General features: G+C 37.1%; 1 protein-coding gene across 1 annotated transcript in view; it reads left to right on the top strand.

Moving 5' to 3' along the window:
• Positions 1-9173: 9173 nt before the first annotated feature.
• PDE3A (phosphodiesterase 3A, cGMP-inhibited) overlaps positions 9174-27580 on the top strand; it is a 458178-nt gene continuing 439771 nt past the window's right edge. The window contains exon 1 of the mRNA XM_006889065.1: positions 9174-10137. Within this exon, the coding sequence (XP_006889127.1) occupies positions 9184-10137 (954 nt within the window). The 5' untranslated portion in view covers positions 9174-9183. The remainder of the gene's footprint in view (positions 10138-27580) is intronic.

Genomic DNA, 27580 nt, shown 5'->3' with positions numbered 1-27580 from the left:
ACTGACTGGAAGAGATCTATATTTGTTCCCATTCCAAAGAAGGTGACCCAACTGAGTGTGGAAACTACAGAACAGTGTCGTTGATTTCACATGCAAGCAAGATTCTACTGAAGATTATTCAAAAACGATTAGAACAGCACATCAGCAGAGAACTGCCAGAAGTCCAGGCTGGGTTTAGAAGGGGTCATGGTGTGTGTGTATAAATAATGAAAACACACACACACACACCCCACGAGAAGAATTCATTTCCTATTGTGAAATCAATTTGAGGCCACTTTTATAGATAAGAGTATATATATTCAGCAAGATAAGATAACTGAACATCCTTGCCCACGCTTCCCTCATTTTTAGAGCTCTATATTCCCCTAATGATGTAATAGTTTGTTTCTTTGCTATTTTGATAGTATTACTGTATGATAAGTCATATTTCAGAGGGGGAAAACAGTAGTTTCATTTGTTAAAAATATACTTAAAAGTCTTATAGAATTAGAGAAAAAAGCATGTCTTTTTCCACTCTTGAGCTTTTTGCCAATGTATCACTTATATTTTGAGATGAGAACAATACCTTCAGAAATAAGTCCAACTGTCATCCTTCCACTACTGTTTATCTTTTTTTTAAACACACACACACACACACACACACACCAAAAATCCAGAAGAAAACAAAACAACCCAACCCTCAAACTCTCTGCCATCAAGTCAGAACCTACTCATAGCTGAGTTGAGTTTCAGTTATAGTTTTCAACTATAAGTTGCAAGGGAGGACACTGGCCATCCTTTTTCCATGGAAGAGCTGGTAAATTTGAACTGTTTGTCTGAATTGCAAGAGCAGCTTTGTACTAACTAATTCACTGAAGCCCACTATTAACCTCTGTTGTTGTTGTTATGTGCCCTTGAGTCATCTCTGACTCATAGCTACTGTATGTACAACGGCCCTAAACCCTGCTCTATCTTGTGCCAATTTTTTGTCTCTAACATACCTAACCCCATTACCCCAGGCACTGAATTAATCCATCTCATCCAGAGTCTTCCTCTCCTGCACTGTCCTTCCACCCTCCCAAGTATGGCATCCCTCTCTAAGGATTGGTCCCTCCTTGCAACATGTCCAGAAGATGTCAGATGAAGCTTCAGACCCTTGCCTCCAAAGAGCAGCCTGATTTAACCCTCTTCAGGATGAACTTGTTCATTCTCTTAGTGGTCCATAGTATACTCAATAATTTTTTACAATACCACACCTCAAAGGCATCAATTCTATTATCCCTAGTCATTGTCCAGCTCTCTGATGCATAACAAGTGATTGCAAAGACTATGGCCTGTATCAGGTGCATCTATTGACCTCTACACGCTGGAAATTATTATTCATAATAATAAGTCTGAAACACTACATGATTTCAAACCTTCACATAAAAATTCAATTAAACATGTCATCAAAAGAGAGGAAGAACAATAATGAGGTGGGTTGACACTAACTTCAACAATGCACTTGACATGGCAGAGATTTTGAGGATGGGCAGGATTAGGCGACATTTGTTTTTTATATGAGTCATGGTTGATTGGATGGCATCTAACAATAGTTGTACTCATGTGGAATCTGTATATAAGTCAAGAACCAGTTGTTTAAACAGAACAGGAGAATACTGCATGCTTTAAATCAAGAAGGGTATGTATCAGAGTTATATCTTTCCATCATATTTATTCAATCTGCTGAGCAAATACTCCAAGAAGCTGTACTATATGAAGAAGAATACAGCCTTGGAATCAAATTATGATTCATTAACAATATCAGACATATAGTTGACACAAGACTATTTGTTGAAGGAGAAAAAATTCTAAACCTATTGATGAAAATCAGACACTATTGCCTTCAAAATTTTACCTACCAACCTGCAAAAGAAAACAAAACTTACAACTGGACTGATAAGCAATAGTATGATAAATGGAAAAAGAACTGCCATTTTCAAGGATTTAATTACTTGAATCCACTAAAAATGCCCAATGCATTATCAATTAAAAAAAATCAAAATACACATAACATTAGATAAATCTATTGTAAAAGGTCTCTTTAAAGTGTTAAAAAGCAAAAATGTCACTTTGAGGAATGTAGTGTACCAGATCCAAACCATAGTGTTTTCAATAACCGCATCCACATAACAAAACTAAAGAATGAATAAGAAAGACTGAAGAAGAATCTATGGCTTTGATGTGGTAATGATGGAGAAATAAGAATATATTATGAAATGCCAAGACAACAACAACAATAAAAGAACAATCTTGGAAGAAAATTAAGCCAGGTATTGACTGTGGAACAGACCATCAACCACACACATGCAAGTTAAACTAAAGCTAAAGAATTCTACAGGAACCATAATTTGACCTTGAGTCTATCCCACCTGAATTATCCCATCTCAGGAACAGCTTTGAGGCCTTGAACACTAATGAATGAAGACCAGATGAGCTGTGGAGGATGTTAAGAATATCATCCTGGAAAAAAGCAAAAGGTCACTACAAAGACAAAGGAGGAAGAAAAGACCAAGGTGGATGTCAGAACAGACTCTGAATATTGCACTAGAGTGACAAGAAGCCAAAGGAAAGGGAGGAAATCAAGAAGTTATGGAGCTGAACAGAAGATTTCTTCCAAGGGCAGCACACGAAGACAAAGTAAATTATTCTAATGAAATGAAAATATATAATATTTTCATAATATATAATGAAAAGAGCTGGAATCAGAAAATACAAAAGGCTCAACTCACTTGACATTTCTTAAGCTGAAGGAATTGAAGAAAATAAAAACCAAAACAAAGCACAAAACAAGCCTTGAGTTTAAATAATAAGGATGCTATAGGCAGAATATTAAATAATCCAGGAAGCATTAAGACGGAAGGAATATACAGAGTCACTGTACCAAAAAGAATTATCTTACATTGAAGAATTTAAAGAAACAACATATGATCAAGAGGCAATGGTGATCAAGGAGGAAGTTCAAGCTGCTCTGAAGAACTGGTAAAAAACAAGGTCCCAGGAAATGATGGCAAACCAATTGACATATTTCAACAAACAGATACTACCCTGGATGTGCTCATTAGGTTTTGCCAAGAAATCTCAAGGACAACTACCTGGCCAACTGGCTGGCAGAGATCCATATTTATTCCTATCTCTAAAAAAGGTGATCTGACAGCGTGTGGAAATTATTGAACAATATCACTAATATCACACACAAGCAAAATCCTGCTGAAAATTACCCCAAAACAACTGGAACAGTACATTAACAGAGAACTACCAGAAAGACAAGATGGATATAGAAGAGGTCATGACACTAGAGACATTATAGCCAATGTCAGATGGGTCTTGTCTGAGGAATATTTAGTTGTGCTTCACTGACTATGCAAAGGCTTTTGACTATGTTGTTGTTGTTATTGTTAAGTAACGTCGAGTTGTAGCTGACTCATAGCTACTCTATAAATTAAAGACCTGAATACTTGTATAACTCTGGTCATAGACCACAACAAATTGTGGTTATCTTTGAGGAGAACGGGAATCCCAGAACAGTTATATTTGGACCAGGAGGCAGTCCTCAGAACAGAGCAAGGACACTGTATAATTAAAAATTAGAAAAGGAATGTATCAGGGATGCCTCCTGTCTCCATACCTTTTTTAATCTATATGTGGAACCATCAGGAGACTGGACTTTATGAGGAGGAGTGTGGCATCAGGATTGGAGGAAGACTCAACAACAACCTGTGTTATGCAGATGGTACAACCTTGCAAAACTGAGGAGGACCTTATGCGTCTGCTGCAGAAGGTCAAATACTATAGTCTTCCACATGGACTGAAGCTTAACATCAAGAAGACAAAGATTCTCACCACTGTGCCAAATGGCAGCAGCATGATGGATGGAGAAGAAACTGAGGTTGTTAACAATTTCAGTTTACTCAGGTCCACAGTCAATACTCTTGGCACCAGCAGTCGGGAAATCAAGAGACGAACTGCATCAGGAAGTCAGCTGTCAAGGACTTCTCCAAAGTGCTAAAGAGAAATGATGTCAGTCTAGAGACTAAGGTGCAACTGATCTAGTCATGGTCTTCACAATTACTTGCTATGCTTCAGAGACCTAGACAATGAATAAGGAGGATAGAAGAAGAATAGATGCCTTTGATTTGTGGTGCTGCAGAAGAGTATTGAACATACCATGAAATAGATCTGTCTTGGAGAGATGAAACCAAGTTTCTCCTTGGAGGTAAAGATTTTAAAGCTCTGTCTGACATACTTTTAGCAAGTGACCAGGAGAGACCAGTTCTTGGAGAAGCACATCATGTTCAGAAGGGTTGAGCAATAGCACAGGAAAGGAAGATACTGAATGAGATGGATTGACATGTATCTGAGACAATGGGATTAGGTGTGTTGGAGTTAGTGAGACTGGCTCAGGATAAAGCAAGTTGTAGAGCTATTATACATAGAGTCACAATGAGTCACAGGCAACTTGATGGTGCATAAAAACAACAAGAAAATTCGAACATGGCTGGTGTCTACCATAATGGACACTTGAGAATACATTTCAATCATTGAAGAAGTTCTGCTGGACAGTGAGATAAAAGAATTGGGATAGCAAAAGAAGTTAGAGAAAGTGACCTTGAAAGGATCATGAAAGTCTTTGTAGGTGAGGCCTTTGGATAGTTTTAAGCTGGGGAATGATATCATCTGAGCTATATTTTTGAAATTTCTGCTATTTAGAAAGAACATTTTTAAAAAGTAAGACCAATTAAGTAGCTACAGCAATTTTCTTGGCCAGAGCTGATTTTGGGTCTATGTTTGCTAGTATAGGAGGGATAGTGAAGGCGCATGGGTCCAGGATTTACTTCAAAGAGAAGTTCAGGTAGCCTTACTAGTATATTATAAGTAAAGCAAAGTAAATAGGGGATGAAATCAAGAGTGATGATTTCATATGGGTAGTAGGGGAGGAGGGAGATGGCAAAACTTCATCACTCATACTTGAAGCATGTTGTCAGAAGAGGCTATTCCTTGAAGAAGGATTCTCATTCTTGGAAAGGTGGAGGGACAGTGAAGGAGAGGAAGACCCTCAACCAGGTGGATCAACTATGACTGTAGCAGTGGGTGAAAGTGTGTTAGAGTTTGTGAGGTTGGCACAGGATAGGACAGGGTCAGATCTGTTGTTCATAGGGTCACTATGAGTTGTACATGAGATCAAACAACATGATAGAACTATTATTTAAACTGACTTTATTAAATGAAAACTCAAGATTATCTGTAGAAAACAGGTTTTCATTTACCTATGATTACTGCTCAGGAGCCCTGGTACCCTAGTGGCAAGAAGCTGTGCTGCAATTCTGACGACACATGGTTCAAGGCCACCAGGCCACAAGCTGCTCCATGAGAGAATGATGGCGCAATCTTTTCCGGTGCAATTAACTGCCTCTGAAAACCTGCTAGAGGGTCAGCTATGAGCTGGTTTCAACTCGATGCCACACAACAATCACAACTCTATACCCATTTTATGTGTCTCATTTAATACAGAAAATAAAACAAGTAATAAACTCACAACTGTGAAGTTGGCTTTGATTCATGGTGATCCCCTATGGGGTTTGTGAGGCTATTAATATTTGTAGGAGTACACTGCCTATATTTCCCTCATGAACCAGTTGGTGGATTCAAACCATCAACTTTTTAGTTAGCAATGAAACACATTATACACTATGCATGGAAAAGCCTTTATTCTACTCTCTAACTTTAATCACCTTTTTCCGTTTGTGTAGCCCTACAGCTCTCTGACTCTTTCTATGTATGTATCAACTGTTCTTGCTCACCTGCCTCTGTCTTCTGGATACTAATAAAGTAGGGAGAAGGGACAGAATCTACCTCCTTTCTTTTCGGTGTCACTTTTTAATTGTAATTTTGTGGACTATTTTCTATTAAAATGTTTAAAAATAACCTTTCTTAAGAATTCCATTTTTACAACATATTTTCTAAAGAGGGCAGGGGCACTTAAAATATCAAATTTCTCCTATTCTTTTTGCTCTGATCTTGACATATGCAGAAATTTTTAGTTATTTAAATATGCTGCCTTTGATGCCAATGAACATTTAATGTGATTTTCTAATCAAGGTTTCTCACTCCGAAGTGTCCCAGGTAGGATTTGGCATATAAATCATAGGTCTAAAACGGCAGCTCGTGAAAGTATGTGTGCATGCTAGGGGGCTCATTTGTCTTTGGCAAAGACATTGCTGCTCCTGTTTCCTTAATTATTAAACAGATGGTGCCCACTGCCACTGACTAGCTGCCCAACTTGTCCTCCGTGTGGTAGCACAGTTCTGGACATCTGACAGAAAGAAGTGGTACTGTCACAGCTCCTCATATCCATTTATGTCATAACATTAATATTAATACCACCCTCTAACTAGAGCAGGCTGCTCCCCAAGACGTTCACTCTAAATCTAAGACTTAAGCCACCTTCTCTTTCTAATATGCCCTTCACACCTACCTACCAGGAATTCATGTTACCTCCATTATCACATTTCAGAAGGAGCCTTGGTATCACAGAGTTAAACATTTGACTGCTAACCAAAGAATAGCTATTCATACCTACCAGGAACTCTGTGGGAAAAAGAAGGAGCAGTTTGCAACATTTGCAATGTCAGAAGCCCTCTGAGCAGTTCTACTCTGTTCTGTAAGGTTGCTATGTTTTGGAATTCACTTGATAGAAGCAATAGTGGGTTATTCCCTTTGTCTTTTCTTTCTATTATTTTGCTTCTACATACAGAATTAATGATATAATCTAGACTGTCATAATAGTTTAACCTAAAGTGTAATGTTGTTGTTCTATTGTTATGTGCTGTTGAGTTGCTTGTGACCCATAACGACTCTATGTACAACAGCCCTATACCCTGCTCTATCCTGTGCCAATTTTACTGCCTCCGACATACCTACCCCCATTATCCCAGTCATTGAGTCAATCCATCTCATTGAGGGTCTTCCTCTCTTGTGTCAAGAATGACATGACATCCCTCTCCAAGGACTGGCCCCTCCTTGCAACATGTCCAAAGTAGTACATCAGATGAAGCTTCAGAAACTTTGCCTCTAAGAAATTGGATAATTATTATTAGTCAGAACAAATGACATCAAAGGACCAAAATTAAACAACAACAAAAACCCCACAAAATCAACAACAATAAACAAAACTAAAATAAGCCCACGACTGTAGAAAGTATGTTGTGTATTTTTAAAGTGAACAAGAGTGTTTTATGTATAAAAGAGAAGTCAGCTACCAGGGAATTTCAAGAATATTAATAAATGATTTTTAAAAAGGAGATGGGGAATAATTTTTCAAATACATCCCCAAAATTACTTTTAAAATTTAACTTGGTTTTTTTCATTATCATACTAAACAATGTACCCTGAATTCATTACTAACTAGAGGCCTCATTTTACTTTTTTCATAAGCTATCCTCATTGTAGACAGTATTTCACACTATTTGTTCTAAGATGTATAGTTCTTATTTATTTTTTCTAAGATCTATATTCCCAGAATTTAAGAATTAACCCACTGCATATTCACCTCTTCCTTTTTATGGCCCTTCACATGGGTAGAAGTCTTTAATTTGTATATTATATATGGTCACTTAACCCCAGTGTAATTTCAACTAATGCTTAAAACCTGGTTTTTAAAAGCTTACTTTTAAAAAAGAACAAACCCACCACTAAACAACTAACCAAGTGACTGAAGCCCCGCATCTCTCTCATTAATACTGCCAGTGGGTTCTATTGAGGTGATTCAATGAGATTTAGACCAAACGGAAGGACGCTGATTCTCTTTAAACTTTAACTCCCCAAGACGGAGTAACCAACGCATTAAAATGTTTCCTGAAATTGTTTTACTCTATTAATTGATTTGAGAACCTATGCGCATCTTTGAATAGCTTATTGGCTAGACAGTAGAAAATGCAGTCATTTCTAAGAACTGTAGGAAGTGATTGGCTTCTCTTGTCAGTCAAGTAGCCAAATATAATTTCCCCCCTAGCATTTACAAAATCCTAGGAAGCTAAATCCGAGAGAGACCACTGCAACAAGGGCCGCAGCGAGGTGGGCGGTGGACCACAGTCCAATCTCCCGCAGGCTCGCCGAGCGCACCGGCTTGCACTGCTCGCGGAAAAAGAGCAGTCAAGCTGTTTGCAGCGCCTCCTCCGGGGGAGGGGGCAGGAGCTCACTGAGAAAGCTTTCCTAGGGAGTTGTCTTCAAGCTAGCAAGCACGCCGAATTGCCTTTCGCTGCAGTCGCCTGCCCATTCATATAGTTTTAAGCAGTCGTCTCCACTTGCATCTGTTCTGCAAAACTGCAAATCACCTCCAACTTTGCATTAAAAAGGAGTTGGGGGGGGGGCAAATCGCACTCTTCTTCACCCTCCCTTTCCCCTCACCCTCCCTTTCCTCTCCAATCCTCTCCCTCTTTTCCTCCCTCCCACCTCCTGCCGCAGAGGCTCGGGTCTCGGACTGTGTGCCTCTCCGGCGGGACTTAGCAACTTCTCGGTTATTTCTCGACCCTTTTTCCATTCTCCCCTACTCTTTGCCATGAACTGGACCTACAGAGGTGTAGGAGGCTTTGCATTCAGCCCTGGGGAATGGCGGTACGAGTCCTGGGGCCGCGCTGGGGAGGATCCGCCGAGAAGAAAGAAAGAGTGATAGAGAAAGAACTGCAGGAAGGAAGAGGAGAGAGACCTCCAGCTGCAGCTGGCCGGGAGCGCAGCAGCGCAGCGCCGAGCGGGGTCCGGGGTGGCCCCCAGCTCTCGCCACGACCCCGACTCCTCCAACGCCTGCGGTGCGCAGGATGCAGTGGGCAATTTTTAATATCCTAAAGGAGGAAGAGACCTCGGAGGGCATACATTGGGGGCGGGGGTGGAGCAGAAAAATTTAAAAAGCTTTTCAAACTGAGGGGAAAAAAAGTTGGGGGGGGGGAGAGTCTGGTCGCTTCAGCCTTTCAACTTGAAGGAGTCTCTTTTGGAGCATCTGGGATTCCGCGGGATTTATTCAAAAGCTGAAACTTCCTGTGGCTCCAGGGCCTGGAGAAGAGAAGTAGCGATTCAGAGGGGGGTACCCGGAAAAGAGTTGAGTGAGTCTATGTGTGTTTGAGAGTGGGCATCAGGGTAGCTTTGGGGTGGGGGCCGTGAAGAGGGCACACCATGGCAGTGCCCGGCGAGGCCGCCCGAGTCTCGGACAAGCCCGGCCGCGGTGGGGTAAGCCAAGCCCCCGCAGCGGGCCCTGACTGCCACGCTTGTGCTGGCCCCTCGCCGCCCCGGCACTCGGGCTGCAGCGGCTGCTGGGGAGACCTGGGGTTGCAGCTGCTCCGGCGCTCCAGGAAACTTTCCTCGGCTCTGTGCGCGGGCTCCCTGTCCTTCCTCTTGGCGCTGCTGGTGAGGCTGGTCCGCGGGGAGGTCGGCTGTGACCTGGAGCCGAGCAGTGAGGTGGCGGCGGCGGAGGAAGCGGCCCCGGGAACTGAAGGGGGCGTCTTCGCAGGGCCTCGGGGAGGTGCTCCGGGGGGCGGCGCGCTGCTCAGTCCCTGGCTGCAGCCCTCGGCGCTGCTCTTCAGTCTCCTGTGTGCCTTCTTCTGGATGGGCTTGTACCTCCTGCGCGCCGGGGTGCGCCTGCCTCTGGCTGTTGCGCTGCTGGCCGCCTGCTGCGGGGGGGAAGCGCTTGTCCAGATTGGGCTGGGCGTCGGGGAGGATCACTTACTCTCGCTCCCCGCCGCGGGGGTGGTGCTCAGCTGTTTGGCCGCCGCGACATGGCTGGTGCTGAGGCTGAGACTGGGCGTCCTCATGATCGCCTTGACTAGCGCGGTCAGGACGGTGTCCCTCATTTCCTTAGAGAGATTCAAGGTCGCTTGGAGACCTTACCTGGCGTACTTGGCCGGCGTGCTGGGGATCCTCCTGGCCAGTTACGTGGAACAAATCTTGCCTCAGTCGGCGGGGGCGGCTCCGAAGGAGCATTTTGGGTCCCAGCTGATTGCTGGGACCAAGGAAGATATCCTGGTGTTTAAGAGGAGGAGGCGGTCCAGCTCCGTGGTGTCCACCGAGATGTCGGGCTGCAGCAGCAAGTCCCATCGGAGGACCTCCCTGCCCTGCATACCGAGGGAACAGGTAGGCACTCTCTCTCGCCTCTACTGGAAAACTTGAAACACTTGGGATCCCGGGCAGGATGGAGGGAATCCGAGCGCTGGGATCTAAAAAGAAGATAGCCTAGAAAAGTGGTGAAACTTTAAACTTAGTGGGAAATGAACACTGTTTGCTTTCTTTCTGTCGCAAACTATAATTTGAACAAGAAACAGAAAGAAGTAACAAAATAGATGACATTTTCAGGGTCATACACAGCTGGGCAAACTTTTTAGATCTGCTACACCTGGCCTGTGACTTCCTTGCATTTAAGTATTTTCACACTTTCCTCTTTAAGCAGGAATTTCAGAATTAAGTTTAGCTTTTAGTGCTGGGTGAATTTTCAACGTATGGATTTAATTTTCTAAAATTTACTTCTTATAAAGTGACAGGTAAGCGTTTATGAAAATCAGAAAATAATTTTTGAGCCAAGGAAGGCATTCTTGAAGATGAGATACATACACACTTTCAAATACTGCTGCATCAAGTTTTAGGTCATGGGATTGTGTCTCATGGTGTCCAGTTTGCTTTGAAATATTATTTAGGAGCATATGTTACGTGCTAGTGCGATTTGGATGAAAATCTTAATTATTAATTTGAAGAACAGTACTTTTTTAGAAATTGTTAAAACTACGCTATTGGTGTCAACTGAAAAATACAATGTCTCTAAGTATATCCGTCTTTAATTAATACTCTAATTCAAGTGAATTTGCAGAAATCATTTGGGAAACGTTAACTGAGGAGGATATTTTAAAGATTGCTAGTGCTACATACATCTCTTTCAGAAAAGAGGAGAAACCTGGTATTAAGTTGCAAGTAAAAGTTTATTGGGTTTTTGAGCAGACCCCCCACTTTTATTTTATTAAGTGTTTTAAGACCTAAAATATCATTATTATGTCCCAAATTAATCCAAACCCATAGCTGTTGAGTCTATTCCTATGCATAGGACCATCGAGGACAAAGTATAGCTGCTCACCAGGGTTTTTAAGATGATAAATTTTTATGAAAACCTACTGCGTAGTTGCTGTAGTAATAAAATCTGTATTTAAAATAGAAATTGTATAAAAGTGCTGATCAAAGTAAAGTGTTCACCTTTCCATAACATGAAGCCAACTTGACACTTCATGAGACTGATGGAGAGCTAGCTGGAAAACAAGTGGAAATTTACACTTTCCTCTTTAAATTTGTGCTTCATGTGCTAAGATTATGACAATTTTAGGAAAGAAGGAGCATTTTGATATATAGTAAGATTTTTCTCCCCCCTCATTTTATTTTGTAAATAGTCATTGAGGTATTTCTAAGAAATTGTAGTCACCATATGGTGTGGGTGACTAATTTGTTTCTGAAATGGAGTTGATTACACAGATCTGTGGTTGTTTGACATTATTTAGCAGAATGGATGACAGCATCATAGTCTCTGTGTTTATTTTAAAACAAATGTACTTATTTAGCTTTCTGTTTAGATAAAACAAATATTTCTTAGGTTTAAACTTGCTCAAAGTAGAGGGGAGAAAATAGGCTAGTGGCTGAGTGTACTTGTGGTAAAAAGATAACAAAATACTTAAGCATAAAAGCAATTAAGGAGGAAATAGATTTTAATTTATTTTGATCATCTCATGCAAATCTTTTGAATGAAATTACCACTCCTTTAAATATTTAGAACATATTATTCTTTGTCATAGTGAAATATGATTACCACAAAATCAAATAATAATTTATAAGGAAAAATTTAATTTCCATGATTTAATAATAAATTGACCCCAGATTAATTTCATTCAGCCAATGGAGTAAAATTTCATATTGATATTTAGGAGTTAAAGAGTTAATGACATTTAAGATACTATGTTTATGTGAATTAGCCAGGATTTTTTTTTATTGATTTTCTATGGTTTGAGTAAAAAAAGTGGAGAGTTTGAGTAATCTGTGGGGTTCTGTAATAATTGAGAATTGCGTTTGAAAGAGTATTTTGTTAGTGCCTGCTGTTGAAAAATTTATACTTTAATGTATTATGGTGCATATATATCACTTGAGACTGATATTTATGTATCAAGTTGTTAACCTTATTGAATATAATTGTTGGATTGAAAAGGAGAGCTAACTAGCAAAATCTTATAGGATAGAGAAAGTTCATACGTTAGCCTAACAGTGTGAAAAGTTCAGGAGCCATATAATAAATAGCTTATCTATTTTATCATGAGGAAACAAACTTTTGATTAAGGGTTCAAAGTGTACCAATGTCATCTGCATACTTTATGAAGTCAGTAATCCAGATAATTATAAAACAAGCATGCTACACTCCTCTGAGTGCTGATGTGTGTACTGGGGAAGGAGTGAAGTCTACTCTCAAGTCAAGGCAATATTCATAGCCAACAAGTCAATTTTAAATAATGGTAAGCATGTAAAACATAGCCTCTTGAGGTTCAGTTTACTTGAAACTTACTCATCCTGAGGTTTGAGAGTACGAGAATTTCAGTATTTTCTTCTGTGTATAAGTGACAGTGGCCACTAAGTTGATTACAAACTCTTTCTTCAGTGACTTGCAGTTCTAAATGTGCAAGGAGAGCAAATGATAAAATTCTCGTAAGACAAACCAGCCCTCTCTATCCTCTCTTTAGCATTTCCCTCTTTAATCTATAAATAGGGTGTTGCATAGTGAATTGAACTTTATATTGCAAGTAGTAAAGATGACTTCAAACAAAGAAGAGTTTAGAGTCTGATTATAAAAGTAATCAGATACTGAGTGCATCTATGAATGAAAGTGGATATATCTTTACTCTGAATAAAAAACCAAAGTTGACAGCATCTGGGTGGCTTTTATTTCTGCCCTGCCAGGCTAGTGTCACCAAATTGAGGATGATTTTGTTGATGAACAGACCATTGAACTTTTTTTTGGTGGGCAAGTGTTTCTGTTTAAGTGTATTTGTACATCTTTTCTAAGCAAATGTCCACATCTGAGAGAAATTATGTCTTCCTCCTCACAACTTCATCACCAGTTACTAAAATATACAGAGATACCTAGCGTTGTGCATGATAGAAATATTATTTTCTAAGTCAAAAATATCCACTGGAAATTTTAACATTTTTAAGCTGTGTTTGAAGGGATGTCTTTCTATTAACTTCCACCATTAAAGAATACATTCTCCTCTAATTATTGTGGCTAGCTTTACCATTAATCTCGAAATGATTCTAAATTAATGCCATTTTACTAACATAAAATTTTGCGTGTTTCAATCTAGTATGTATGTCTACGCTTTCGTATAAAATAATCATAAGGTGTATGCACTCCCTATTAACACATTTTTAGCTCTTAATGAAAAACCCCTCTGTGATGGGTATAAATGTGCCCAAGGGTATAAATAGCAGTTAAAAATGTGCAAATACTTACTTTTACATTATATATGTAGGTAAAATTGAAATGATTTACAATTAATATATCTCTAAACTCTCAAACATCTTTAATTGAAAATGAAGCATTTTTATAGCAATTTAACCCAAAGATTGGTTATTGAAATTACAATTAACTTTTCACCATTAGCATCAAAAGGAAATGTTCATACTGTTGAAAATACAAAAAGAATAACAACATAAAAATAGAAGAAATGAATATGGTTTTTTATAATAGGCACTAGATGGGACTTTGTGATATGTTTGATAAAAATGTAACTTGATTACTAATGTAATACAGATAATAAGGTATATAAATCCATATAGAAATATAGAATTATTATTATTTAAACTCAGTTTATTTCAATGTAATATATTTCTTAGACTAATACATTTCATAGACAAGTATGGATTTTTAATTTATACTGTCACTTCTATCACATTTCACTAGTATTACTCAGCTTATAGTGATGTGGACAGCAATATTGATTATTTATGATGTGGTGACAGAATTAAAATTAATTAATGTCAACTTAGGAAAATACTGGAAAAGGAAGAAAAAAACAACACAAGATTTTCTTTCTTATCCCTTGGGAAAGGTGAGGCCCAAGGACTTTTTTTTGGCAGGGACAAAATTGGGATTTTACTTTGTGAATACAGATATTTAAAGCATAATGAAAAAACTGTTTTAACTGACAGAAATAGTCAGTGAATCTATATAAATTTACAGAGGTTGAAGGAGTCAAAACAGTAATCTTATTCTTTCTGCATTGAGTCTAAAGTGTAAAAAGTTAAAACTGTAGAACTGAAAGAAATGCTGTGTATGCTGGGCTGTCATGTTAATTAAATAAACAACCAGAACAGTGACTCTGTGTATGAAATACATTTTGAAAAGCCTTGGGGGGAGGGGGTGCAGGCAAGCAGGGTGAGTGACAGTGGCATGAAAAAACATTCATTATGTCTGTAGTGACATTTGTGTGAATTTGTAGTATTCTGTTAGGAATTAAGGCGCTGAACACACTAATCTTCAAGACTGTAGCTAAATAAAAGCTATGCTGAGTTTAATTTTACTACTAAATGAAATAATACAATTTCTCACTTATTTTGTTGCTGAAGGTCTTTATAAATCACAAAACTAGAAATATGCTTCCATGGAGAATATACTAGAGTGCCTCAGATAATATGATTTTGTGTTACAGCCCAATAGAACCTATGTAGGAAGCAGAGAAAACTGGCATTATTTAATATATCTGTACAATAAGTTCATTTTGTGTTCAGTTTTGTTTTTCAGAAAACATGTTGGTCGTAAGATGTGATCTCATGGATGTAGGGACATAATCAATGAAACTATAGTATCATATCAGGTAGTATCCCAAGAGGTTTTGGAATGGTGAAATAAGGATCATAAGGAAAGTCGCTATAATTTTGTACAATTATGCAGAACCGTCCATATTTATAGTAACTTGTTTACTCAGTTGCCATGAATTTCTTGTTCTGTGGAATCTTCCTCTTCTATCTGATGTACCTTCTTTACAAGAAGTAAACAATATTTGATGTTTACAACCCATTTTGAGATTATATTTTGCATGAGTTTAAGGAAGCTCTAGCAAATATTTCAGAATATACCCCCAAAGAACTAGAAAGCCCCATGTTTTTATATCTAAGTATATATTTTTAAAATATTCAAATAAACATAATTCTCTTTACTTAGAAATTTGAGTTCTTTTCATAATTGTGTATATGTATAATTTTTTATTATTGCTACTAATTTTTTAGGACCTTGTGAGTAAGACTAGGCTTGCAGATAGGAAATTCAAGTGGCATAGTGTATTAGGAGTTAGGCCAATCCAAAGGCATATGATTTACATCTATCAGTGTCTCTGTGGGAGAAACAAATACTTCATGTGATTTACAGTCTGAAAATCTGCTGTAGGGGCAGCTATGAGTTGGTTCTGACTCGATACCTTGTAACATGCTTGCAGATGGTTTCAACTTTAAATTAGAAATCTGTGTTTGAACTGTTGTTGACATAAAGTACAATGGTTTGATCACTGAAAAAAGTTCTGAAGGATTTGTAGGAGTTGTAGGGAGCTCTGGTGCCCTAGTGGCATCGCTCAGCTATTTACTCAATTATCAATTGCCAAAAATAATAGTCAACCATATGTGTTCATCCTTAATATGCAATACAGCTGCAAAAGAAGATGCTGCCTTGGTTCATATTATCCATAAAAGTCTTTGGTCAGCCAACAGATGAAATGTTGAATCAACACATTTTATCTCAGTTTTGCCTCATGCTAAAATTCATACAAATTACACCAAGTCCTGTATGACACTGTAATGACTCCTTAAAGCTTAGTGACTAGAGAAATGAGACTTCAACACAGGAAAAGGGGAATTGGACTAAAATAATGAAATAGTTTCTTAGACAATAATTGAAGAAATGCAGACAATACTTTAGAGCAGGTTTTCATTCTGAATCAGGTCTCTTGAATCTGTCCTTTTGTATCCTGTGCAAAATTTGATTTGATTGTTCTTCTGTGGAGAAATTCTTTAGATTTCATCAGACTCTAACACAAAACGGTGAAACATAAATGTTTAAATGTTGAGCAGTTGTATGCTTTGAAGGCATGGGCTTTTTTTTTCTTTCTTGAAATGAAAATGATTATGGGATGTTCTGAGAGAGGTAGAGTATTGCAGGATGCAGGGCATGTTATACTTCAGTATAACAGTTGATGATTTTTTAATATCTGGTGGTTTATGGTTGCAAGTTGCTTTTTGTGCTATGTCTTCAAATGCTTAATTCTGTACAGGGTTCAGTTAGGAGACCAGTATTAGTCCGATTTTAGAGAGCAGGAGACTGTGGGAGAGAGAGTTTAATGTATGTAGACAGCCTAAGGCAAAATGTTGGCCCTTATCCAGTTCTCTCTTGGACTTGAATGTGCTGCTGGAGCAACAGAGTAGGAAAAAGAGTCAGACTAATAATTTTAAACCTAGGTATCATTTGTGATTTTACACTTGGAGCTAACTCTGAATTCTCATTCAAAATTAAAAGACTGAGTAATGCCCAGCAGATGTACACATAACATGAAATTTTTTTGAGCCCTTACATTGAAGTCTCTGGATTGTGTTATTCTGGACTTTAATTTGTTCCATAAATGAATGTTAATTGCATTGTAAAGTTTGTAGAGTATGTCTCATCAAACAGAATCTTCAGTGGTTTGAATATTGACTTTTAAAAATATTTCAATATGTTTAGAATTTTTCAGAAATTGATATATTGAAGTAAGAAATAGCTGCAAATCAGTAATATAGCACAGACAGTATTTGCCATTTTGTTCACCTGAATCATTTTGCAAAGTTCCTAATCCAATAAAATGTTAGTAAATAGCATGTAATATGAAATGAGGTCATGAAGAACATAACTGTTTAGAAGATGGAAAGTTATTTGGGAAAAGTCACTAACTAAACACCCTCTGACCATTTGACGTGATTAAAACTGTCATTTATTATTAAAGACTCTGTCAGTGGTTATTAATTAAAGTTATCAAGCATAGTCAGTCCTCCTAGCATTAATATGATTACTTACCAATGTGTTAATTTTTAAAAATTTTAGCATTTTCTTTATTGATCATGGGGGCAGACATGTGTGTGTCTTTTCTCCTTTTTTGCTCTGCCAGGAAATTGCTTTGCTTTTATCAATTCAATGGAGAAACAGTGTCACCCAGTGGCTTTGGTAAATACAGTCCTATAAACTGTGAAATATAAAATAAGCACTTGATCTTATAAAATAAGATAAATGCTATGCACCAGAAATATAACGAGAGCAGATTCATAATGCTAATAATTCTATGCTCTATTTAACCCCTTATATCATGTTAGCATGTGGTCAATATCAATAATAATTGAATATAAATAATAATAGAAATAATTGACAGTCTTGTTTTGTTCTGTATAGATCTAGAGTATCTGGTGTGCATTTTTAATTCACCAGTAGCTATGTGGGAGAAAGATAAGAAATCTCCCATCTGATTTACAGCCTCCAGAAATCTTCTGTAGGGTCAGCTGTGAGTTGGTTATAACTTGGCAATGAGGAGGAAGAGCAGGAGCAGCAGAGGCAGCAGGAGTAGTAACAGTAACACATCTCAGTTTGGTCTAGCTGCATTTCACATTATCAGTGTGAAATGACCTACATGTGGCTAATAATGACTATCGCATTAGACAGTACAGCTACAGAGATGTGTAAGAGTACTAATATCACATCTTCAGTCATAAAGAGGAGTTACATACATTTAATGATGACTCTTAATATGTAGTCTTTCAAGTTGCACGCATGATCTTTATAACTCACTTATATGCCTTTAGAGACTTTAATAGTGGTCAAGTCTGATATTTTCATCTTTACTTCCTTTAACATAGTTGCACATACTTTAACATAACCTTAATTGGAAAGGGGATTAAAAGAGTTCTCAGAGGAAAGGCCCTTTATTTCATCCTGATTGATAAATTATATAGTATCAAGATACTTGGTTAATTATGATACTGCCTTTTGCTGTCTGGTTTGTATAGACAAGGAGAGCATGTATATGTAGGGTGAATCCTGCTCCCAGTGGTGAGTCTGTAATTGCATTATCACTGGCTCTTTAGAAATGAAAGTGCTTATGTTTATAATATAGGCCCCTCTCTTTGTAACTAAGGAACCTAGAGTGACAAAGTTACTAGTAATTTTAATGAATGAACATTATAGCAATCTCTGTGAAGAGTTGGTGACTTCCCATGATTTCTTATATAAATACCACTTTTGTGGATACCAGATGGAAATCTTGTCTCCTTTTGCTGTAAAAAGGATTAGTGATTTTGATAGCTTGGAATTTCTAAAGAATTAAGATTAGCTTCTCTTTGGGGCTATACTTAACTTTATACTATAAGGTCAACTATGGAAAATGCAAGTAAAAAGATAGTAACTTTAAATACATCCATTCTTTCATCTCCCATGTAAAAAATATGAATTCATTAACTTGAGGCATATCTCCAGTGTTACATTGGGAATTACTGAAATTATAATCTTAAAATGTATGACATGGTCATTTATTTTATATATATCTGTTGACCTGGTGGTAAGAAGCTGAGCTACAATCCCAAAGGCACATGAATCCACCAGCTACTCCATGCGAGAAGGATGGACATTCTCTTCCTATGCTGTTCACTACCTCTGAAAACCCACTGGAGGGTCAGGTATGAGTTGATTCCAACTTAATGGTGTACAAGGACAAACATATTTGTGTGTGTGTGTGTGTGTGTGTGTATATATATTTGTATATATACATACATGTACATATATACAAATATATATACAAATGTATGTGTATATATATATACACACACAGATATCTGTCTATGATGTTTATAATAGTTTGAAGTAGTTTTAAATGTAGAAGTTGGTCTTGTATTTTTGCCACTCATATACACACGCATATGTGTTTATATGTATACATTTGTGTGTGTATATATTTGTAAAGAAATACACTTTTATGTTCATGTTAGCCTTAAATAAGAGATTCTTCCCTACAATATCTGTTTAAAATTTTAAGGAATATTTTTCTATCTTCCACAGTACCTCATCTGAATATTGAAATACTTTTAGGCAGGATGCCCATGGTTTTGATTTAATAGGATTTGAATTTTTCTTTCTTCTAAAGTATAAACAGCTAAATATTTATACTATGTCTCTGTGAAGTGTTTCCTCCTCTCTGAATATAATCTATTTAAATAAGCCTATTGTATGAAAGTTTGATGTCAGAAATGCTTTTTTTGAGGGGAAATTTTCTATGTGAAGTAATATCCTGTTATGTAAAGTCAATATCCTCAGCAGATTTTTAAGTAGTATGAACCTATATCACTGAAATGATCCTGACTTTTACATTAAATATTTTAGACTATCAAATTAATAAGGCCATTTAGAACATACTTCTGAGGATGAAGTACTCTTTTTGGTCATATGAATCATCCCCTTGCTTGGGAGTTTATACTTTAAGGTCCTGTCTCAGCAGCATAATACTGAAAGGAAAAAGCCAATTAACATCATCAGAGAAAATAATTTTTATGCTCAGGAACCAAATAAGTTAGATCCAGATCATAACAGTATTTATTGCAAAAGAGATCACATCTCTTTGCCTCACTGTTTCACTCATAAACATTTCCTTCAAATATTCTGGCCTTGTACCTAGCCTATTGTACATGCTGACTGGTTGGCAGGTAAACTGATGGGAAAGAAAGAAATGACTTCTAATCTGAAATATAGATCCCCTTCTATAATTGTTCTAATGATTAAACTGACTTAAGTCATCCATAGAGAGGAGAAAAATGATCTAATAACAAGTCTATCAAGTCACATTTTTGAAACTTGAATTTTGCATTTATTACTTTTTTGCCCATCCTTTTGTTATGTTCTCTATGGTGTATGTCACAAAAAGTTCTAAATTTACCTAAGTGATAGGGAAAATCCATGTTCGTTAGGAGTCATAGATCTTATAACAGATTCTCATTCAAACTAACCAAATTTACTGCCCAGATTGCATGTAAAATTAAAAAAAAAATCTATGAACTCATGATACATTTTTATGAAAGTGAAAATTCAAGTCATTTTTATGATCAAGTAGTAAATTAAGAAAAAATTTCCTTTGACCTCACTCCCATTTCTTACTAAAACAGAAGAGTTGTCACTTATTCTTCAGCGATTTAATGATAGATATGCAAAGCACTTCATGAACTGTTAGAGATTCTTATTGAATAACTATAGTTCATGAGAAGTTCATGTAAGTACAGTTTCTGTTTTATCTTTTATTGTGGTTGTACTTGTGTTACATACAACTCATACCAACCTGTGAACAACAGTTTGAAATGTACCCTATCCTGTGCCATCCTCACAATACCAGACACACTCAAACCCATTGCTGCAATTACTGTCAGTTCATCTGGCTTAGAGTCTTCCTGTCTTTTGCTGATCTACCACCTTTCCAAGTATGTCCCTGTAAGGAGTATCTCTCCTAGCAGCATGTCCAAAGTATGGGACAAAGCTTTATCATCTTTGCCTCCAAGAAGCATCCTGGCACACCTTCTCTATGACGTTCTTTTGGCAGTCCATGAAACAGTCATTATTTCAGTCATTACTTCTCTGTTCTTTTGGGAGTCCATCATATAGTCTGTAGTCCTCTCTCATACCACAATGAAGAGGCATTGATTCTTCTTCTGTCATCCTTATTTATTGTCCAGTTCTCAGATGCATAACAAGTGTTAGAAAAGAAAGCAGGCACACCTTAGTTCTCAAAGGGACATTATCATTGTCAGATATTTTATGTGTTCAGTAATAAAAATATAAAAATATCATATATATATATATTTTTTTTTTTTTTTTTATTTTTTTTTTTTTGGTGCTAGTTGTTTCCAGGGCCGGTTTTGTGAACTTGGCTTCTAGAAAATGTCACCAACTGTGTGCTGTTGGTTTAATCTATTTGTAATCTAGAAGTTTGATAGGATAAATTTAGAATCAAATGAACCAAAACGACTAACCAACCAACCAACAAAAAAGCCCCTCCACCTGTTTAAGCCTTTATTGAAATAGTGAGTTTTGGATTATTCAGTCATTGTTTTAGTCTACATGATTGCTAATAGAATTGAAGATGTTAGAAAATTCCAAGTTGGATAAAAATATCATGGTTTTATCATTTTAATACTTACTGTCATATGCATTGGGAAAGTCTGCTGTCAGAAACTTCTCCAAAGTACTTAACAGCAATGATGTTAGTCTGGAGACTAAGGTGCACCTGAACCAGACCATAGTCTTTACAGTTACTTGCTAATGACAAGGGATAATAGAAGAATTGATACCTTTGAGCTGTGGTGCTGGAGAGGATATTGAATATATATACCATGGACTGCTAGGAGAACAAACAGTTTCGTCCTAGAGAAGGTGAGACCAGGCTACTCCATGGAGGCAGGGATTCTGAAGCTTCGTCTGACATATTTTGGGCATGTTGCAAGGCAGGATCAGTCCTTGGAGAGGGAAGTCATGCTTGGGAGGATGGAGGGACAGCAAAAGAGAGGAAGAAACTTGATGAGGTGGATTGATTCAGTGACTGGGGTAATGAAGGTAAGTGTGTCAGAAATAAAATTGGCACAGGATAGAGCAGGGTTTAGGGCTGTTGTACGTAGGGTCGCTCTGAGCCACAGACCACTCAACAACACATAACAACAACAACAACAATATCCTCTCATAGAAATTAATGGCTTCACGTTTGAGTATGGCAGACATTACCCTGAATGAAAGTAGATAAAACCCAGAAGTATAATATTTAGAAAACAAAATTATTTCCTATTTCATTTTATATTGTTCTTTTTGTGTATCATAGAGTTGGAACCGACCCATAATTGTCCCTCCAGTGGGATTTCAGAGGTAGTTAATCACATGGGAGGAGATTGCTCATCTTTCTCTCACAAAGCTGCTGTTGGCCTCAAACTATATTCTTTCAGGGTTGCAGCACAGCTTCTTGCCACTAGGCCACCAGCGGTCCATTTTGGCGTGACAAATTTATTTTAGTCGGTGCTTATTAAATGGCATCACAAGTAGATTTCTTTATAGAAATATTGCCATTAGAAAAATTTTAAAATTTTAAATTTATCTGAAGTGTTTCTATTTAAAAAAATACAAACTGTGAATTTAGTTATAAATCCATATAGCATAAAATAGATTCTTTTAAGGAGGCTATTTATTTGTTTTCATTTTTATAAGATTGTTAAATGTGAAATATAGTGGTTGTGTTTTCATTTGATAGGAGGGAACTTACAGTTTGTCATTTGCCTGTTTTTACTATTAGTGATTTGTTTTAGCTGTAATTGGAATTGTATTTTCTAGATAAATAGGACTTATGTTGCAGTACAATTATTAAAGCAGTAGCCTCATTTTACCCATTCTCTTCATTCTTTTGTGCTTACATAATAATTGAATTGACTCTTATCCTCTGTAGGGAACTATGACTAGAGTTTTAAAATGTTTTCAGTGGAATTTCTGCAAGCAATTAACTAGTCCTAAGTGCACTAGTTTGGAAATGTTGGTTGGACACAGATCTAACTGAACACTGATTAAGTAAATCATATAAAAATATAATGGTATTCATAAATGAAAATAGCCTGTAATAAATTGGTAGAAAAATTTATGCTAATATTTTGTTTGTGTAGAGAAGACCAGATCAATGTCAAATGATTAATTCTTTGGGTTATTATTTTGTGGTTTTTAACATTGTTATACGGTCTTTTAGAGACATAATATTGGTATAATCTAGTACTCCTCAAGATTTGGAGAAAGTGGAAGAGCCTGAGAGAATCACTACTGGACAGAAGACAGGAAGGCTAGCCACGCATTGGCTCGGCATATGTCTTTAGACTGAAGGCATTTAGGTGATGTAATGTGTAAGGGGTGGTTTATACTGTCCATGAACTTTGCTGGCACACATTACTTCCTACGAAATTAATTCTTATTCGTTAGTTCTTTAGCACATGTATCACTTTCTTTAGCACATATGTCACTTGGTCTTAGAAATGTGGCCCACTGGCAATCTTGTGTGAACTTTTACCTCTTCTGTAACCAGCACTGACAAAAGATGCCAGCAAGCAAGCCTATCTTATTTAACATCTCAGAACTCTCTTTGTTTTATGTTTAATATTTGTTACATTTTTATTATGATAATGAAAAAAAACAACCCGCGTTAATTGGTATTCTGTTGATTCCTAAGGCCCTGTTTTTTGCCAGTGCATTCAGTGTAGTTTGAACATTCTTCATTGCCACTGGTTCTTGTTCATATGGTACTTCTGGATATTTTTTAGAGTTAGCTAATTCTTTTTGGTGCAGCGATTCTGGTTCCTTCCATCTTCTTCTTATGCTTCCTGCATCATTCCAGATTGTGCCCATAACATCTCTCAGTACTGGAACTTGAAGCTCTTTCAGTTTAGGTAATGTTGAGTGAGTTTTTCCCTTTTTGTTCTCTCACTCCAGCTGTTTGCACATTTCGTTATACCATTTTTCATTGTCTCAAACTGCCTTTTGAAATCTTCTTTTCAGCTCTTTGATTTAGCATTGGCTTCTTGACGCTCTATTGTGCAGGGTGTTTGTTCCTAACCGAAAAATCCATGCCTCCCTGCAAGTTCAAATCCATCAACATCTCTGTTGGGAAAGATGAGCAGTTGCTTCCTGTGGCCCTTTGTGCCTTTTGTACCCAGTGGAGAGTCCAACTTGATAGCAATGGATTTGTGTGTGTGTGTGTGTGTGTGTGTGTGTGTTTAGTGTAATAACATAAGGAATTTCAGGGTAGTGAAAAGTGTTAAATGCTGGACTAATAACATGAAGGCTGGTTGTTAAAACTCATCTGGAGATATCTTGGAAGAAAGACTTACAGACAGGTTAATTTTTTGAAAGTTCTGTCCTGTACCACTTTGGGGTCACCAAAAGTCCACATCAATCTGAAGGCAATTGATGTTTTGTTTTGTTTTTAATTTATCACATAGGAGGAGTAATACTACCTTCTTCTTAAAGTTGTGGAGGCAAAATTAATGATAATGAAATAGCAGCTCTTGTCAGACACTCTTCCATTAAGATCATATCATTTAAAGTTGTAGATTAAATACCAGATAATACAGTTTAACTGACTGGAAGGGATTCATATTTACTGCTATTTTTTTTTTTAAGTGATTCAATGGAGTGTGGGAATTATCAAACAATATCACAAATATCACACACAAGCAAAATTCTGCTCTAGATTAACCAAAAACCACTGGGATAGTACATTGATTAAAAACTACCAGAAATACAAGCTGGGTTTTGATGAGGTGGTGGCATTATGGGCATCATAGCAAACGCCAGGTGGCTCTTGGCTAAAGGTAGTGAATAACAGAATTATGTCTATCTGTGTTTCATTGACTATGCAAGGCAGTTTTGTCTGTGCGGATCACAACAAATTATAACTAACATTAAGAATGGGAATCCCAGAACACCTGGCTATGCTCATTTGAAACTTATATTTGGACCAGGAAGTAGTCATCAGAACAGAACAAGGAAACACGGCATGGTTCAAAATGATGTATTGATCAATGATGTATTGGTCTTATTGAGGGCAGAGAGTGAATTACATTAATGCTTTCTATTTTATTTGTGGACCCAATGTTAAGGATGGTCGCTGAGTAGTATAAACTGTTTATACTTGATTGTTGATTGATTATTGACTGTCTGAACTTACCCTGTAGCATCCTGGGAAAAACGTGGTCCTCTGCTTCTCTGAAACCAAGAAATTCCTATTGAGCATTTCTGCTTTGTAACTCATGGGTCACAGTGATTCAGAATCTGCTTGACAACAGTTTTATTTTATTTACTTTTTTTTTCATTCATTGTTGTATATGTTCCTCTCTCCCCTTCCCATCCCCTTTCCTCTATCTGAGTTCAGTTTTAATAGTAAGAGAAGATGTGTTTCCATTTCCTGTTTTGAAAATCTAATTGGGATGATTTTTTTCTTAGAATTTTATTTTGCTGAAAATGTATAAATTGTTGGCTTGTGCTTTAAGGGAATAAATTCAAATCAATTACTTTGAACTCTTCAGAAGTTATTAGGTAGTTTGGCTCTTATAGTATTCAGTCAGTATATGAAATGTTGGTTTTGAAGTTTAATCTTTATATAAATATTCTTCATTTTGTAAAATTTTATATTGGCTTACAGATTCTTCATACCTTTGATTAATTTGTGCCATAAAGTGCCATTATCATATGCTCCCCATAAATGCAGCTAGATTTGTAGTTGATACTCTTAATAGGGTTTGAATTGTTTGACAAATCCTATTTCCATTTAAAGGCACCACGCCAAAACTTTTTAGTCCCTTCCTATAGAGTAAATATCTCTATTTTGTTTCATGATTACTGAGAATGTTTGTCAGCCTGTGGACACTTCAGTGATAGGTGCTATATAAATATTTAAATTGTGATAGCTTGATTGCATGGTAACATTTCAGAGCTTACTAAGTCTACATTGTGGTTCATTTCTGATTATGGAATATTTTACATACTATCTGGGAGAAACAGAAGATAAGGATAAAGATACTTAAATTCTATGAAATGAAGAGTTTTTAATCACTTGTGAAAATACTTTTGATGAGTAGAGCAGCAAATCAGGAAATCAAATTGAGGATGCAACGTGTTGTCATCTACAGTAGCAAAATTAATGACAGAAAAGAAACTTAGTGAAATGCTAATTTTTGTTGAGGGGGCCATCATGGGTGATTTTTATTTATTTGTTTTTCTCTAGGACTTCTTTCACCTCTGCACACATTTTATAATCACAGAAACAATTGAAACTTTACAAAGAAACAGTCATTTGGATAAGTTCAAAGAACTTTTATTGGGGTCATTTAACAAGTAGTTGTTTGAGTTTTTAAAACAAAGACAACGTTGCTGTTCAGTCATAAAGGCACACAGAAACTCTGGAGAGCAGGGTACAGCTGTGCCACTGTGTTTCCAAGGCTGTAAATCTTTATTGGAAGCTGTCTGACACATCTTTCTCCCCTGGAATAGCAACTGAGTAAGAATGACAGATCTTTTTGTTAGTAATTGAGTACTTAATCACTATACCACCAGGTCCCCTTTGTGCTTTGATTTAAAAATAAGCAAAAAATTTCCAAACCTTCCCCTATCAAAAAAGAAAAAACCTCAAACAAAAACCCAACAAAACACTTCAAACTCATAGCAGTTGATTTGGAACTGACTTCAGAGCTGGCCCTCAAGCAGGTTTCTGTAAATGGCAAGTGAGGAGATTGCCAGACTTTTTCCTTTGGAGTTGTTGGTGAGTTTGAACCCGTCCACTTCTGGGTTAGCAGTGAAACTCCCTACAGACCATGCAACCAGAGTTTATCACCATCAGAGGCTTTGGAACTGGTAATGTGATATTCAATATTGGGTACAACACATTTGAAAGTACATCCTTTCGCATTCTTGATTCTTAAGTTTTATGACATAGTGTGATGTTTTGCAATATTTTATGTGTAGATTATCCATAAAATAGGAGTATTTTTGTTTTATAGTATTTAAAAATTCTGATCATAACTCATATATGGAAGAAATACTATGGTTTATTTCTCTGTTTGCCTTCCGTGTGTCTCAGTTATTTTGTGCAGTACTGATTGATTTTGGTCAGATGTTGTTGGTTGTTTTCTGTGTTTCTTGAGCAATACTAAAGAATTTTGTGCACTTCCATTAACTAGTCATGCTTCTTTATATAAATGACTAAGGAATAAAATCAGAGTGGTTATAATAAAAATGACTGGCACATTTAGGATTGTTAGCATACTTTCTCTTTGAAAAGCTGTACATGTCTATGGAAATAGCTTTGAGAATATTAAACTCTTCTCTATTAGCTACAAAAATGATGATAATATGTCACTGCTGTTAGATGCTGTCAACTTGACTAATACTCAGCAACTATTAACGGCAGATCTGCTCTGAACCGTCCTTACAGTCTGCCATGCTCAAGTCCATTGCTGTATTCATTGTGTTAATCCATCTTGTTGAAGGTCTTCCTCTTTTTGGCTGATTCTCTACTTTTCCTGGCATAATGCTCTTTTTAAAAAAAAAAAACTCTAAATTTTTTTTTTTTCAAAATGGAATGAAATCAGCAATTATGGTTAGATGTCATCAGTTTAGCTTTATTCACAGAATGAAAGTTTTCCTAAAGTACTCAGGAGCAATGGTGTCTCTCTGGAGACTAAGGTGCGCCTGATACAGGCCATGGTCTTTGCAATCGCTTGTTATGCATCAGAGACTTGGACAGTGACTAGGGAGGACAGAAGGAGAGTTGATGCTTTTGAGCTGTGGTGCTGGAGAATAGTACTGAGAGAAGAGTACTGAATGTACCATGGACTGCCAGGAAAACAAACAGATTCATCTTGGAGAGGATTAAAACAAGCTACTCCTTGGAGGCAAGGATTCTGGGGCTTCGTCTGACATACTTTGGACATGTTG

The sequence above is a fragment of the Elephantulus edwardii genome, unplaced genomic scaffold (assembly GCF_000299155.1).
Source record: "Elephantulus edwardii isolate Elephantulus edwardi_28Jun2011 unplaced genomic scaffold, EleEdw1.0 scaffold00075, whole genome shotgun sequence".
NCBI lineage: Eukaryota > Metazoa > Chordata > Mammalia > Macroscelidea > Macroscelididae > Elephantulus > Elephantulus edwardii.
Note: the sequence above shows the minus strand (reverse complement) of the source record. Positions and strands in the feature narration are given on the sequence as shown.